General features: G+C 34.5%; 1 protein-coding gene across 1 annotated transcript in view; it reads right to left on the bottom strand.

Moving 5' to 3' along the window:
• The window catches only part of DGKH (diacylglycerol kinase eta), a 227,285-nt gene that overhangs the window by 25,428 nt on the left and 183,689 nt on the right, over positions 1 to 18,168 (bottom strand). Inside the window, exons 15-21 of the mRNA XM_044670616.1 lie at positions 13,250 to 13,349; positions 10,417 to 10,690; positions 9,236 to 9,352; positions 6,728 to 6,859; positions 4,346 to 4,463; positions 3,761 to 3,871; positions 3,508 to 3,604 (exon numbers count right to left, since the gene is read on the bottom strand). Of these exons, the coding sequence (XP_044526551.1) occupies positions 3,508 to 3,604; positions 3,761 to 3,871; positions 4,346 to 4,463; positions 6,728 to 6,859; positions 9,236 to 9,352; positions 10,417 to 10,690; positions 13,250 to 13,349 (949 nt within the window). The remainder of the gene's footprint in view (positions 1 to 3,507; positions 3,605 to 3,760; positions 3,872 to 4,345; positions 4,464 to 6,727; positions 6,860 to 9,235; positions 9,353 to 10,416; positions 10,691 to 13,249; positions 13,350 to 18,168) is intronic.

Below are 18,168 nucleotides of genomic sequence, written 5' to 3'. Positions count from 1 at the left end.
TAATGTAACAAAGAAATAAATAAATTTAAATAAAAACAGATAAAGAACCTATGATGGTTTAACTTAAGACTTAAGTAGCATGCAGCTAGTGTCTGAGGCAGAATTTCAACTCAGTCTAGCTGCCTGGATACATAAGAAGAATAAATAAATGAAATCTGAGGTTACCAAAACAAATACCTTGCCTCAAGATTTACTATGGATTATTCCTATGCCCTGCATCTCCACAGTTCACTAAAAAAAGATTTCAAAAATCAACTAGTCAAAATAACTTTAGTACCTAAACTTTACTCCATTTGCTTCCTAATAAAAATGAAATGGTAAAGGTTTGAAAATATTTTTTAAAGTTTACCCAGCAAGCAAATAAACTTATCCTAACATATGGTAAAACTTTTTTGAATATGGACAAGGTTCTATTGCTGTATTCAAATGTGTATTAGATATATACAAAACAAAGAATCATAAGGATGGATATTTCTTAAGAGATCATCTAGTCAAATTTCTTTTTTTTTTAATAGAAAAGGAAACTGAGGTCCACAAAAGTTAAGTAACTTAGGCAGCTATGCTGGGGCAACATTATATATGTAAATGAGATAATAAGTAGAAAGTGCTTCACAAACCTTAAAGCACTATATAGATACTTGCTATTATTATTGTTATCATTACCTTCTCAAAGTCACACAGCTGGTTAAGTGGCATAGATAGATTCCAGTAATAATATGATGATGATTAATAATAATAACTAGTCATAACTAGTGCTTTAAGATTCACAAACTTTGATATCTTATTTAATAATAATTACTGCACTGTTTTATGTCCTCAGTATATGCTTGATGTATAAAGAAGAATAAACGATGAGCTGTTCTTATGAATCTTTTGTTATATTTCACTAAGAAATAAGGTGACAGAAGTAGCAGTTTAAAGAAAATGACTGTTTTTTGAATAGGAAAATGAGATTTAATAAGGTTTTTTGAAGACAAGGTGAGTTGTTTGATGATTAAATAAGTTTTAATTCCTGACATTTTCTTAAAAAATACCTTCTAAAACTCCCATCATATTTTACTATTATGCTTTCAGTATAAGAAAAATAAATCAAATAATGCCCCAGGCAACCCATATCTCTCTTCTTGGCTATTGGTAGTCATGGATGGTCCTTAAACTAATCTGTTATCTCAGACAAATGGATGCACAACAAACCTGTGGTACTTATTATGGACCATCCTTCTTGGCTTGTGCTCTAGCTGTACTGAAATTATAACATTTCAGCACTTCAGAAAGTTGTGACTTGGTTACCTTAAGAATAACTTCTATGGGGGCAGACTGCAATGTCTCTACATTTGAACAGATAATCTTTGAAATCATCAATACCTGAAAAACTCAGCACCGTGTGGCCAAGCTGGCTAATGAGTATCTTAGAACTACACTAGGCTAGACTTCAGAAAACACACATAGATGTTATCATAGGACTCTGCAGCCTGGCAAGCCCTGCCATAACTTATGATACATTAGCATAGCCTTCCAGAATATAGTGTTGCCTCCTTACTACAATGAGGCACTGGGATAAGACTACAGTAGAGAGCGAGATTGTAAATTATCAGGAAATTATTAGACAATTAAACCCCCTTAAAAAACAACAAGAAAAACAAAAATGTTGGAAATTTAACAAAAAGTGTTTATTTTTTTTTATGTTGGTAAAATCTAGAAATTTATTTACAAAGGCCCTATGTTTTTTCTTCTCTTAAAACACTAAACTAGTGGTGTCACTTATTTTTTTCTTTTTGGTGGGGGAGGTTGTATTCCCCTAACTTACTACGGAAATATAGGTTTTATTGGTTTGAGTGGCCTTCCACCAATGCCAATCACAACCCTTCCAAACTTAATAAATTCCAGAGGTCTTCATGAATTCCAGAGTCTTTTAGAACTTAGCAAAGCTGGTCCTTGGACACCAATTTGGTAGAGATAGATTGAATTCTAAAGGCATCAGCTTAAAAAACCCAGGGTACCCTCATACCATGAAGGAATTTAATGGAGGGTTCTATACCTAAATTATTTTTTTTAAATCCATCACATCTATGCAGAAAACACTAAATTTAATCAATAATAGATACAACCAAAGTGACACCACTTCCCCACCTCCCTCACCTCCCTCTACCCCCAGTGGGGATTGCTTTTACTATATCAAGTTCAAAGTTCCCTAAATACTTAATACATGACTAGAATGGCAAAGCATTTTACCTCAGTCCCCACTGATCCAAAATCTAAAGAAGTGCCACAAAAGCTCTAAGTAATCCTTAAATCTCAGAGTCATGTTAAGTACACCATGAGACCATGGGGAAGTAGCTCAATGGTCAGGAGCAGAGTTAGCATTGGGCAGTTCATGCCAGGTGATGTTGGATAACCTTGTACCATTTTGAGGATAATATGTTAGCTGCAAGAAGTTGTAATATTTCTACTGAGTGCTTCACTTTTCCCATTGGGCTAGCAGACCTCCAAGGTTCTTTCCACCTCTTTAAATCCTACAATCCTATAAATTATTTCTATTGCACTAGCAGGACTGCATTCCTTACCATACTAACAAAAAACCCCACCAAACCTACTACTCGTTTATACCAATATAGGATTTCATGCTTCTTTTATTTTTATATTCTTTTTTTACCTTTATATTATATTACAGGTATTTGAATATATATCCTTTCTCCTACTAGACTATAAGCAACATAATGGGAGGAACCATGTCTTATTCTTTATATTCCTCCAGAATACTTAATACATTGTTCTATACCTAGAAGGTACTCAGTAAATATTTATTGGATAAGAGTATTCTGCACTGAATTTAAAACCTAAGTTTTAATAATTCAATAAATTTTGTATTAAAATATTACAATTAAATCAACTGAATTTCCCTCTCAAACTTCCATTCATTCTGGATATATCTTTCCCCCAAATTATTCACATTATCCTCAAAATTAGAGTTAAGAAAAAATATTAAATAATATGTAAGAGAGTAGATTGGTCAAGTATATGTTATGCTTGTAAAGGAAAAATGATTATATAGTATTTAGAAATGAAAGTGGTATTGATATCCCTATAATTTTATTCACCAGCAAGACAATACACTTTACATTTTGCACAAATACATTAAAAGATAATGTATTGAAAAAGTAAATATAAAACCCATCTTCTTCAAGACATAATCATCTTTCTTTCAACTTAGAATAAGTAGTTGTCATTATTCCTGAAGTTTAATAGTAAAGAAGTATGCTCCTTTAATATTTCTAGATAACTTTACAGGGATTTGATAAGCCTGATTTAAAAATTATTTCAATTTTCAATATTCAATTACCACAATTCAATTCAAAATTCAATATTTTCAGTATTCAATTACCACAATCCAAGTAAGGTTTGGTTGCTGGTAGGTTTTCAAATATAATGTAGCACAAATATATTGTCATATAAACACCATAAGTAATATTTTAGTAAATTGAAATGAAATTATCTAATTAATCTTACCTCAAGCTGAACTCTTTGTTCTAAATTCTTATAGGTCCTTTGTAATAACTCTTTGGTTCCAAGGACTCCATACCACATCATGTTTTTAGTTCGGCTCCTAAAAATAAAATTATTAAATGCACTAAAATATGCAATTTCAGCAAAATATTAATTATTTCTTCTCCAAATAAAAATAATTTTGTTGTAACAAATATCAATAAATAGTCATGAGTGTGAAGTAAAAGAAAAACCATATCCTGCAAAATTTAATTACCTGCATTTTTCAGGGTGTTCCTCTCGCTTATTATTAAATTCTAATGAAATTTTTGCATCTAATCCAATTCCAAAGTAATTGTTCATTACACATTTTTCTGAATATCCTTCTCTACATTAAGAATAAAAATAAGACATAGCATCAGGCACATAAAAAACAATAGCAATCATTGTACACAAGTGTAGCATTTAGAATCCCCTTTGTTGAACCTGACTATTCCCTCAGGGAAAAATGAATAAAGTTGAGATTTCATATAAAAATGAGTCAGAATCACTCTTCATCTTTGAGCATAGACTGTAACACTTTTCAAAGACCAAGGTGCTATGAAGGATACAAATAAACATAAGACATGATCTGTTGAAAACCTAATCTCATTAGTGAAAACAATATATATGAGACATATCTAGCTATATATTTATATGTCACACACATATAACAAACATATATGTATGTGTACATATATGTATATACTTTTGTTGTCGTTTCAAAATTGTTATAGAGTGGGGAGGAGAGGAGAGAGGAAGAAAGGAGAGGGAAGGGAAAAGCTGACATAAAAAATTCATAAAAACAAATGTATTTTCTTACAGTGATTCTGGATCTGGGTCAATAAATGGCGTAGCACCAAAAGGATCAATATTTGCTAGTAACATTTTGCTGATAATAGAACTCCCAGCAATTGAAGCAGCTAATCCTGCTCTTAAACCTGATGAGACAGGAAAAGTAATACACAATCACAAATCACAACTCAGAGGAGAAAATATTTAGCAGCTAGAATTCAGTCCTACTATCTGGCCTCTTCCATCATTAAAACCCTCTCACTACTCTGAGGGATTTATGGTAAAGATGCTGCCCACATTCAGAGGAAGAACTGCAGGAGAGGAAACATAGAAGATAAACAACTGCTTGAACGCATGGGTTGAGGCAGACATTATTGGGGATGTAGACTCGAAACGACCACACCAATGCAACTAACAACAATATGGAAATAGGCTCTGAACAAGGACACAAGTTACAACCAGTGGAAATGTGCGTCGATCATGGGTGGGGGGAGAGCGGGGGGTGAAGGGGAAAGTAGGGGCATAAAGTATGTAAACAGGTTAAAAATGAATATTAATAAATGTTTAAAAAAAAAAAAAACCTCTCACTACCAAATGTAAGGAAGTCGGCAGACGTGATCTCAATTTACAAAATAAAAAGTAAAGGTTCTGGTAGATGGTATTTCTCATCTGACACTCTAAAGAGCTGTATTTTTCCAAGAAAATTTTAAGCAGAAAATTTCATATGTACACTCAAGCAGGGCTCTCTCTAGAAACATTAATCTTGTTGGTTTTCTATCTTAACTTCTTATTATATTGAATAAAGTACCAGGTCTTCAAATGAAATAAAAGGATGATTGGGTGACCCAAATTATCATAAGTAGATTATTTTCATAAACTATGAACAATAAAACTCCACATTCAATATGTTAAAGGAGAATATGGAGCAGAAAACTACACATAATAATATGTGATTAAAGAACAAAATATTAAAAAGTTATTACTTCTAGAGTAAAGAAATTATCAAGGAATATAGAAGTTAAATGTAAACCATAATTAAAGGACTTGATTTTTTTGTTTTTAAAGAAACCAAAATTTTAATTGCTTTGAAAAATTTTCAAAATGCAAATAAAAAGGCAAATCAAAGGCAATACGCTGAGTCCTACACTACAAACCTGGCACAGGGAATAGAAGTAAAACCTGAGAAAGTAAAACAAAAAAGCTTAGGTAAATAAAAAATAAAGGAATACAGCTTCGAAACAAGGAACAAGGAAGGAATAATGAAGAGAAGAAAAAAGTATTGCTGAGACATTAGTAAAATACTATCAGTTTGGGGGCAGCTGGGTAGCTCAGTGGATTGAGAGCCAGGCCTAGAGAAGGGAGGTCCTAGGTTCAAATCTGGCCTCAGACACTTCCCAGCTGTGTGACCCTGGGCAAGTCACTTGACCCCCATTGCCCACCCTTACCACTCTTCCACCAAAGAGCCAATATACAGAAGTTAAGAGTTTAAAATAAAAAAAGAAAAAAAAGAAAAAAAACCACTAGCAGGTTAACCATTCTCCTCCATCATTTTAATTATCAACATCCCAGAATTCTTTTCTTCAAGAAAAAAATATTACTTGAACGATCAGTAGTGAAAGCTAATCTACTATAAATAAATGAAGTTAACTTTATTTTGCCACCAAATAGTTTAAAAGTTTTAGAAATAAGATAGTTTGTTTTAAAAAAATGTTTAAAAAAATTTATATGAAACTGGAAAAAAACCCAAAATATTTAACAAAGAGGGAAAAAGGAAATCCTATAGTTTGTTACTTCAATTTCCTGTTGGTTCAAACTTTCAATAACAGACTTTATTTTTCAGAATGCTATAAGAGGATCAACTTTCTATCAAGCATAACCATAGCAAGTCTACAGTGTAATTCTTAATAGATCTAAGCAGACTCCCAATCCATTTCAAAGGAACTTTAACAGGAGGTTGGTTTGAAAGCCCCACTCCTACACTGGTACAACCTACAAAGGACTTGAGGAAAAATCCAGAAGTCTATAAGTATAGTGGACAAGCCAATGGAGACCCATGGGATTACCTAAATTAACTGTTTATCTCGTCCCAACTAGGATCTCTCTAGATCATTTTAGTCATAGTCCAAATGGAGCCCAGACTAATCTCAGATTCCTCATGTTTGTTCCAGTTCTATACCATTCTTTTCCGATAGGGATCCAGTAGGAAAGGAATATTTAGTGACCTAAAGATGGCCAACTATGGTGCTACCTAGGAAGCGATAATGGCCAGCCTAGAAAAATGTCCTCAAGAAGTCTCTTATAAAAACTTAAGTTCCAACATTAAAAACACAATTTCTTGGTTCATAAAAACAACCACTTATATATTTATGTAGGTTCTCATTGAGTTAGTGAGTTTCAAAGTTGTCTATACCTGGACAGATTATTCTGGCATTAAGCACAGGAAGATTTTCTTTGTTGGATGTCAGAATTGGACCAGAAATTGAAGTAGATGTAGAACAGCTTTGACTGAGACATGTATCTGGAGCCCGAGTTGCAATTTTAACTGTTGGCAAAAAAAATAATAAAAATCTAGGTCAGAAAAAGAATAATATACCCACAACCATACACACATGCCCATAAATCCACAGAAAAGGAAAACAGACTTAAAGGAAATCAGAATTCCACTCTCTATTCCTTTTCTATTTACTTTTATTAAAAACAAGAATGTGTAGGGATGGTTAGGTAGTATAGTGGATAGAGTACTGGGTCTGGATTTCTACCTCTGTGACCCTGGGTAAGTCATCACCAATTGCTTACCCTTTACCACTCTTCTGTCTTAAAACCAGTACTTATTTATTCTAAGACAGATGTTAAGGGTTTGTTTTAAAATAAAAACAACTAGTATATGAAGAAGACTGAATTCATTTGATGCAATGTTTTGGCTTCTGGTTTCAATCAAGATTATAAGATTTCAAGAAAGAAAGGGCCTCTGAAATAATCTAGTTCAATTGAAAAATGAAGAAACTGAGGCCCAAAGTGGGAAGAGATTTTCTCAAGATGACACAGGTAAATAGTAGATCTGAATTTGGATACAGGTCTTCTGATTCCAAATTCAATATTCTTTTGACTACATCACACTGTGATAGAGTAAGATGGTGATATAGAAAGGTAGAGAAAATAGAGAATAGTGAGACAGGTGAGAGAGGGGATAGAGGAAAATTGGTAAGAAAAAAGGTGAAGGAATATAATAATTTATGTATATGGGTATGGACAATAAAATTTTTGATGTAAACAGAATTTTTTACATTTGATGATTTTTTAAAACAATAGGTTGTTTCGGGTGGGTGATTCTGTTTTAGTAAACTTACTATTCTTTATATCTGAGGAAGTTGTAATAATTCTTTTTACTTAATAGGCATTTAATTTGTTTTTCTATTGTTTTTGTCCTGTTTGATTCTTCAATGACCCCATTTGGGGTTTTCTTGGCAAAGATGCTAGAGTGGTGTGCCATTTACTGTTTCTTTATACAAATACACTAATTTTCTTCTGTAGAGCTTTGAAGAAAAATCAACTGATAGCAGTATTTTTCTTTCAAATCAAATGCAATCTGCTAATACCTATAGTTCTCATGTGATATTAATGCAAATCTATTGAATGCTACCACAGTTCTGCCATATATACTCTATGTATTCATAATATGAGAACATCAATAGATAATAATATTTATTATTTGAGGATGGTTTTTTAAAAAGTCATTGTCAAATTATTTAGATTAGGATAATTTAATTGTCAAATAATGTCTTCAAAGGGCCAGATAGGCGACACCATAGATAGTGCTGATACTGGAGTCAGGAAGACTCATCTTCCTGAGTGAAAATTCAATCTCAGACATTTAATAGCCGTGTGACCCTGGACAGGTCACTTAACCCTATTTGCCTCAGTTCCTCATCTGTAAAAGGAGCTAGAGAAGGAAAGGGCAAACCAAGTCTGGATCTTTGCCAATAAAACCTCAAAAGGAGTTAAATATGACTGAAATGGCTGAAAACAACAAAATCTCTTTAACTAACTTGAAAATACCCTGGCAGATGATTTTTAAAACAACCTCCAAATTGAATTATTTTTCACTCTTCATGATGTGAAAACAGATTGCTAATCTTATAATTTGATTGTCTTTGTGTTTTGGGACAGACCAGGTGCACTGAAAGAAAGCAGAGGGACAGCTGCTCTTTAGTCTGACAGATGGGACTCCTGGGGCTAAGCTGCCATAAAAATAACTTTTTGATGTTCATGCTCTGATAAAAACCAACAGTCTTAATGACAAAAAACTAATGTTGCATTGCTAGTAATTTAATTCTCATCTCATGTTTTCTTCTGAAACAGAACATCCTACTGACAGCATTTATATGTAATATACTTCATGTATTTTAGACCACATATAACTCATAATATAGCTTAACAATATTAAAAATGGGCTTAGGCCTAGAGACAGTGAATACTTAATAGGGAAGCATTAACTAAGTGTTGTTTTGGATACAGAATGATGACCTTCTGGAAAATAAGTATATCTAAAATATAAAAAGAAAATAGATATTTAACTAAATTTCTATATTCATTGAAAATAAGCACACTTTAAGTGAAAAAAAACCCTCAAATAGTCATGCCTTCAGAACTTTCTAACATAAGAAAATATGAAAAAATTTGCTCAAGTTATTAGCTCAATAAATATTTATTAAGTACCCACCACGTGCCAGCCACCATGCTAAGTGCTGTAGGGGATAAAAAAAAGAGGCAAAGACAGTATCTGCCCTCAAGGAGCTTACAATCTAATGAAAAACAATCTATAAATATATTGATCATCAGATATTAGATTTGAGCATCTATGACAAAAACAAAAGCAGAATGGCTAATTTCCACCAGAATTTTGCTATTAGACTCTCACCAGATGTATAATCCTTTCCATCATCATCTTTAGAATATTCTGTTTCTTTACCATCATCTAGGGGAGATGACATCAGGTTACCCTCTTCATCAATGTGAATATTCTGTTCATCCACAACTAGAAGTAATAAGAACAAGATAAACTTAACATTTCCATAAGACAAAAATGATTGTAAAAATGGCAAAAAATTGAATTAAAAAATCTGCCTTTTCTTCCCAGAAACTTTAAGAGAAAGGAAACACTAAAACAAATAATGGCAGATGATTCAATGCTAATAATAGAATGGATTTTGGATACTGCTATTACTCCAGTTGACCACTACTTCAGAGGCAGGGTAGTATAGTGAAAAGAAAGAGAGAGCCTAGAAGGTGCTAAGACCTGGGGTAAAGAGCAGTTCCAGCAACTGTCTAAGTTTTGGTTTTGTTTTAACTTTTTAAATTTCTTAGAAAACTTTCTAAGACCACGAATTGCAGAATTGGTATAGTTCTGCACAGACGTTTCTTCATTGAGTTTCTTATACTAATTAACTTATAGGTCTGATTTTATTTTCTTTTTAAAATAAGCAAACTATGAATGTAACTGACATTCTAAGAAAAACTTACTTACCCAAAACTTTATATTCGTCTGTGAATATTCATTTTATAGGGAAAAGAAAGATGCCTATGTCCTATCAAATTACTTTAGCAGAAGAGTTGGAAAAATCTGTTCAAAATTTTTAGCTTTAAAGCATTATGCAAACTTTAGACACTAATACTGAAATTTATTAAACTTTTCTACTGTGTTACAGATATGATACATCTTTGTTCATTAAGAATTAAAAAATTACCAATAAAATCAACTTTAGTTTTAAAAGTATACAATCAAGAGTAGTAGCCTCATTTTAAAGTAAACATCAGTAACAAACACCAAGTAAAATTATTATCTGACTGAGTACAAGTTCAAAGAGTTACTTTTAAAGCCTGCATTGTAAGTGCTCAGTATAGTATTAATAAGATTCCATTTACTAAGGGATTTAAAAAAAAACATGGAGGACAAACTTTATTTTATGGATCCATTTTCCCTTCAGCTCATACAATCAAGTTATTGAAAGGGTTTAAGGCAACTCAAAAGATGAAGATTATGATGCTGCATCCTAGAAGAAGACAAGGATGCTCCAGGACCCTGACTTTGCTCACGTTTACCTTTTTCAGCTTGTTCGATGATCTGCCGAACTGCTTTCTTTAAACTGTTTGCACGCAACATTAATTCCCTTGGCTTCAAGGTTTTCTGGGATGTAGTCTTTGGAGCACCCTCCATGAGGCGTGCCTTGTTTTCAGATAAGGACTCATCACTTGAAAAATTTATAGGCTCTTCTTCAGCACTGGGAAGGCCATGATGTTTGTATACTGGGACTGTCTGGGCTTCTGCATGTAGAGTCTGCAGTAGTTGGTCAAGTTTCTCATTTAGTATTTCACACTGAAAAAAAAAATAGAGTGAGAAGGATATATATGTAAAGAAGATAAGTGAGTGGAGAGCAGTGGGGAAGGGCCAGGAAATCCCAAGACATATAGACTTGAGAGCCGAGAGGTTAAGGAATTTAACCACAGGAGAGAACCTCTAGTGTCTGTATACACGGCTTTAATGATCCATTTTGTGTATGTGTTGGGCCAGAAGGTAACTCATTTTTTATCATCTTGTGGGGTTCAGGATGGAGCTACCATTTCTGTAATTTAATGACAGGGAGTTCTGCATAAGGAAATCTTGTCTTTTCAACTTAAGAGTCTTAATATTTCCTAGGGCACTAAGACCTTGTCTCAGGCTCTTGCTTACTATGTGACTTTAGGAAAGTCACTTAATTTCTCCCAGCCTCAGTTACCTCATCTACAAAATGAAAGTACAATAGCATTTCCCTGATAGGGTGATTTTGAGGATTCATTGAGCTAATACATGTAAAGGGCTTTGCAAATCTTAATACATTATATAAACGCTATTATTATTACTGTTATTTTTGATGTTGTTATAAATTTATCTATGACCAACATACGTCAGACACAAGATTTGAGCCTAAGAATTCTTGACTCAAAGTCTAGCACTGTCCACTGAGCCTTGCTGCTTCTCATTATGTCAGGAAAAGATAATCAAGACCAATGGGCTCTATTATGCAGGCATATAAAATAAGTTTTATTTAATAGTTTAACCTGAATCTGGCACATATATGTTTATAAAATAGAAAATCATGATTGATGCTGTAACTTTTTAAATTTTCAAGACACCATCTAAAATTATTACAAGATTAAAATGTTCTAAACTTTTTGTACAAATATCTTTCCTTAAAGATCAATTTCTGAAAAACAATATAGTAAATATATTTCTATCCTAACTTTTAAAAATAGAAATATAATTTAGTATATAATTCATGAACTACGTACCCAAACCAATGGCACCATTTTGACAATCATAAGTTGAAGTTCTTTATAGAAAAGTAAACTAGCTGGACATTGAAAATTCCCTCTATAAAGAAGTTTGCCTTTGCTGTCTACATTGCTAAATAATATCTCAAAAGTGGGAACAAAAACACCTGTAACATCTATTTCATAACAATGTGAGGTACAGATGAGATCATGTAAAAAAAAAGTTGACTGTTATTCTTATTGTTGCGAAGCCAAGGGTAATAGTGGTGTAAGGAACAGGGTATTCGCCTACTTACATTCTCTCTTCTACTTTTTTTCCTCCAACAGCCTCTTAATGAAACAGCAGTAAATCTGTTTCAAACACCAGTTGCTGATTTACTAAGAAAGGCAACTAGAGGTGTGATAAGGGTCTCAGGGATTTCAGTCATGTCTAACTCTTCATGACTCCATTTGATATTTTTTCATCAAAGATATTGGAGTGGTTTACTATTTCCTTCTCCAGCTCATTTTACAGATGAGGAAACTGAGGTAAACAGCATTAAGTGACTTGCCCAGAATCACACAGCTAGTAAGTGATTGAAGTTAGCTTTGAACTCAAGTGTTCCTGACTTCAAGTCTGGCACTTTCTCCACTGTGCCACCTAGCTGCCTCCAACTTCAGCCTTAGTCAAAGTGGAAGGAAAAAGAAGTCAGTGCAAGAATTTAGATGTAGGAAGGGATAAGGAAACAGATTAAAACATGGTGAAAGATATCCTGAAAGGAAATCTCACCAACAAAAATGTGCCTGGAAAAAAAATTTATTCTTATCCCTTCCTTATATCCTCACATTGTACCTTTCTGATTAACAGCTATTGTGCATTACTCCCTTATGTGATGCAAAACAATTGTTTTGTGATGCAATTCAGTATACATCAATTTTTAGACAATTTATAAGGAATGTACATATTTTATATAATTAAGCAATGAGTGAATTTAAATGTATATATATATATATGTATATGAAAATTAATAACCAAAATGCTTTTATTCAGTACCAGACTTTTTTCTCCTGATGAATGAAACATTCTGGCAGACAAAAAAAATACTTGACAGGTTATGTAGTTTAATTTCAAAGGGATTCTTCAGGGCCTGTGATTTCACTGGTATAGGGAAATCCTGATGAGAACATTCTTCTTCCAATGAAGATCTAAAATCTTCTCTCCCACAACAGTCTAAGAGAGGCACCTGAGTCATGGAGAAGCTAATTCAGTTGTTAAGAATCACACAATAGGCTAGTATCAGAGGTAAGACCTATCCTAGGTCTTCTTGGTTCTGAAACCAGCTCTCTATCCACTATGCAATGCTGCCTTACAATTAGCCACCAAAAATTTCTGATAAGAGGTACTATGATATAGTAGATAGAGAAGGGGCTTTGGAGTCAGAATGATCTAGGTCCAAGTTCTACTTGCACTGGGCAAATCATTTAATCTCTTAGTGCCCCAGGTGAGTTTCAGTACCGACATCCATTTACATGGTGGAAAGATTTTCCTAACCTGGAGATTCCCTCCAACAGATAAATAACAGATCCAGACAGAAAGAAAGAGGAAGGGGAAAGCCCAATTATTGTGATCTAAAATTGTTCTTACTTTAAGGGCCATGGTATCCGCTACATCACTGTTTTCCTCTGTTCTTTCATATGTCTTTCCTACTTTGGCAACGAAGTCCTTTACAGTCTGACACAAAATCCTTTAAGGAAAAAAGGTATGAAGTAGCATTGTTAAACACATAATGAATGTAAGAAGCACAAAATAGAGATGAACTCAAGCAATTTTAACTGAAATATGAATAAATGGAAATAGCATTTTAAAACTTCATTATTTATTAGTTAAGTGAGCAGAAACTCTTAAAGCCCACAAATATTTAATTATATGATCTCAAGAATATATTCCCTGATGCCCCTCTTTAATAGTTAACTTTAATTATCTTGCTTTACAGCATTACTTCCTCTCTCTTAGACATCTGAATGGTTTCTAAAACTATTTGCAATGTTGGAAAAGTAATATTAGACACATGGAAGAAAAATGTTGGGTTTTCCTCAATGTTAAAGCAAAAATTCTCCCTGCCCATGTCTCTTACTACCTCCCTTCCACTTTTTTTGTCTCAGAATTAAAGAGCATTGAACTTGGAAGATCATTTACTACCTATATGACCTTGACCAAATGATTTTACTTCTTAACTATAAAAATGAGGTGATTGTACTACATGACCTTGGAGATCCTTTCTAGTTCTCATTCCAAGAGCCTATACTAAGTCTTCAAGGAGACATCAGATAGCCTAACTCACAGAGCTGAAAGAGAAATTAGAGATTCTTTGGGATCATGGATTGAGAGCTGGAAGGAATCTTAGAGGTCATCTAGTCCAACCTCCTCATTTTACAGATGAAGATACTGAGGCCCAAATAGATTGAATGACTTCATCCAACCTTGAAGTCACCTTTTACTCCTCATTCACATTCATCCTGTATAGCTATCTGTTGCCAAGTAAGGTAATTTCTCTCTTCATACCTCTTCTCTGTGTCCCTTTCTCTCCACAAGAAGTGCCACCACCCTAGTTCAGGCACTCATCACCTCATGCCTTGATTACTGCAACAGCTTTTGGTTGCCCTCCCTGCCTCAAGCCTCTCCCTATTCCAACCCATTTTTCACCTAGCTAAAAAAAAGTTAACATTCTAAAGCACAAATCTAACCATGTCATTCCACAGATTCCCCATTGCCTATGATATTAAATATAAAATATTGCTTGGTATTTAAAGCCCTTCATAATCTGCCCCCTTTCTACCTCTCCAGTCTTCTCACATTTTACACCTCTATGCATTTTCATTGGCTGACCCTCCTTCCTAGATTGCTTCCTCTCTCCACCTCAACTTACTGGTTTCTTTCAAAATTGAACTCAAACTGTACTTTCTCCTGAACTATTGCTAATAACTTCCCATTAAAATCATCTTATATTTTCTTATATAATCTTCTCTGTCTTCATCTCTCTCTCTTTCTTTCTCTTCCCCCTTCCTTCCTCCCTCCCTCCCTCTATATAAATACACACACACAGAAAGAGCATGTATACATTGTGTTGTTCAGTCATGTCCAATTCTTCATGATTCTATTTTATTTAGGATTTTCTTGGCAGATACTGGAATGCTGTGCCATCTCTTCTAACTCATTTTATACATGAGGAAACTGAGGCTGACAGAATTAAGTGAATTTACCAAGGGTCACACAGCTAGAAAGTGTCTGAGACCAGATGTGAACTCAGGAAGATGAATCTTTCTGACTCCAAACCTGGTATTCTATCCACTATGTTGCCTAGCTGCCCTAGATACATAATTCCTTTCAAGTTTTTTCCTCTTCCAATTAGAATGTAAGCTCCTTGAGGACAGGGACACTGTATTTGCCTTTCAGAGATTAGCAATTTACTGGATACAGAGTAAACAATATATGCTTGATAATTATTTCTTATAATAGCCAGGATTTAAGCCCAGATTCTTTGGATTCCAAATCCAGCACACTTTCCATACAAGCACTTTGCCTCTCCAACTTTCAGTACACATAGGGTGTCCCAAGGTCTTGGTGTAGCATGTGCAGTTTGGAATTGGTGTAAGCCCAGGAAGATTATGTCTCCCAGGGCTCCCTGCTACAACTTCCCGGACTCCCACTTCCTTTGTGGGAGGTGTCGGAGAAAGTATAAAAGAGAAAGCCTGGCGCCTTTTCCAGGCAGTCGCTCTGCTCTCCCAAGCCTGGAGGCTGGCTGACGCTATCTACCCTGATCTCTCTCTCTCTCTCGGCGCTTTCCCCCCTTTCTATCTACCTCCTAGTTTTTCCTAAACCTTCCCCTTTCTGATTTAAATAAAACCTAGCTATTCTAAATCCTAAAGTTGCTCTCGGATCTTTTATTTGAGCCCCAAAGGACTCTGGTCAATTTCCCCCTGCCCGTGCTGGGGACCACTACCTTCCTTTCCCTTCCTCTACCTTCCTCTCTCCTTTCTCCCATTACATTTAACCTTCCTCCAATCCTCCTACCTTCATCCCTTCACTCCCCTCACAGTCCAACCTTCCTCCCTTCCTCCCTTCAACCCCCTCACAAGCATTAAGCTTTAATAAACCACAACTAAGATTTCTGAGATGACCCCTATGTGTGGATGTTTTCTTTTCTTTTCTTTCTTTTTTTTTAAATAATGAGTAAGATACAAAGATATTTTCTTTCAGGATATATAACAACTATTGCTATTACTACTGTTACTACTTCTAGGAAGCATTTGTATAGTGTATTAAAGTTTACAAACCACTTTACATATTTTAATTTGTTATAGCCTCAGTAGAAGAAGGAGAGATAGGCACTATTATTAGTCTCATTTTATAATTGAGGGAACTGAGGCTCACAGTGTAAATGATTTGTCCCAGGTCATATAGCTAGTAAGTTTCTTAGAGAAAATTTAAACTTGGGTCTTCTGAGGCCAGGTCTAGCCCTCTAAACATCCTCCAAAGCTACTAGAAATGTGGGCCACTAAATGGAACATAAAGATCTCTACATGACCCCTATTGACTTAGAAAACCACATGTTTATATTTATTTTATCATTAATTAATTAATTTTGTTAAATTTTATTCATTAATTTTGTTTAATGTCTTTTGATCTGGTTTGAGCCACACGCAGGAGTGTTGTCAGCCACATGTGGGCTGTGTGCTTGACATCTCTGCTCTAAGCAATCAAAAAGATGAAGTTTTCCAAAAGACATGGTGGCAAGTGATTTTGCCTAGATAGGGCCATAGCAGCTACAGAGAGAGATCTTGCCTCCAGCAGAAAAGATGATGGACTCTTTTCACACTGAATGCCTCACCTGGGGCCACAACTGGTTTCCACCTCAACTCTTGGCAATAGAGTAAGGGTCGGTCAGCCGCCTAAAAGAGCCTGGTCTTAGATCAGGTTGATGGCAAAAGCTCTAAGGAACACACACAGGTTGTGATCGCCCTGGAGGTAGGAAGGGAACTAGCACTTCTAAAAGCAACGACTTACATTTGTCTGTAACTCAGAAAACAGTCTCTGGTACTCAGTGCCCAAAAAAGTCACTACATCTACTTTCACTGTCCTATTCAAATATGGTCACGTGGATCCCAGAAAGAACAGATCTCCCTGTACATATAACCTTTTCTTATTATATTTGTTTATATACAAGTCTCATCTCTGCCGCCTACTTCTTGCTTTAAGTTAACTATTTAAAAATTCATCTTTATATTCCACTCAGTGTCAAGTATAGTGCTTTTGTCATTGTAGATGTTAAAAACAGCCAGATGAGCTGGAGTGACAATAGGAGCTCCTGTGATATAACAAAAACTCTCCTCTCTTAGAAGGTCTGAGAAGACCTACATCCTGAACTTTATTCTGACACTAATTAGAAAAGAAAGTCGGATGACCTGTTACTCAGTTTTCCTCTTTTTCTCATTTATATAAGGATTACACTAAGAACTCTTAGATTTCTAATTTTTTGATGATATAATTTTAAAATAAGTACAAGAACATTATATTTTTCTCAATCTGCTTAACTTGAACATATAACTGAATGTGTGATTTGGCCAGAAAGTCCCCCTTAACATTCCTATTGGTAATTTCCTTCATTCTCTCCTCCACTTCTTTGTAGCCTCTTAATTTCTATAACTCTGATACTCTGTGAGGCATCTTGAACTGTGGAAGTCAGGCAGACCAGCTAAAAATGAAAGCATAGATGGCATGGAAGGAATGGAATAAGTTCTGACAAATGAACTAAGACAGTAGCAGGATCTAGGAACAAGATCTGGGAAAAAAGCCAAAGCTAAGGCCAGGAATGGAGCCATAAAAATCTACTGTTAATACAAGACTAGAAACAGAGCTGGATGAAAATCTAGGCAATAAAAGCAAGAATAATTTACAATTACATAGTATTTGACAGTTGGTAAAGTGTCTTTTGGAGATGAGATCACTTAATTCTCATAACAATCCTCTACAGTAGAGAGAACAACTTCACATTTTTATAAATAAGTAAAATGTAAGGTCTGATCACTTGGCTAGTAGTGTTACCACAGACTAGCAGAGTAGTCTATAGTGAGAAAATAGCTTAACTAAAGCTATAAGTCATACAATAATCTTATTTTAGACATATCTTAATCTCTTCCTCCTCCAAGACTTTTGCAAAAGACTTCTAACAATGGGGAAAAATCAAATAATATTTTGTTATTATTTAGAAAAATAGTCAAAAGATAGTGGAAAAGAGTAAATGCTTTTCATAATCCCAAAATTAAATCATTCATTTCTGATGGGCAGATGGCCAAATAAGAAGGAATGTCAATAAATCTGTAATGATTCTGGTAAAGGATTTTGGATTTACCTTTTCAGATATTATAACTTAGGTCACAGTCCACTCTTCTGAAGCTTGGGATTATCAATCTTTCCACAAGGCTTCTCAGAACCTGGGTTTCATTATTAGGGTTCTTGATGAAGGAGTGAACTTCAGGAAACACATATTTTGCATTAAGCCAAAT

This window comes from Gracilinanus agilis, chromosome 3, assembly GCF_016433145.1.
Source record: "Gracilinanus agilis isolate LMUSP501 chromosome 3, AgileGrace, whole genome shotgun sequence".
Taxonomy (NCBI): domain Eukaryota; kingdom Metazoa; phylum Chordata; class Mammalia; order Didelphimorphia; family Didelphidae; genus Gracilinanus; species Gracilinanus agilis.
This window is presented reverse-complemented; position numbering and strand designations above follow the sequence as displayed.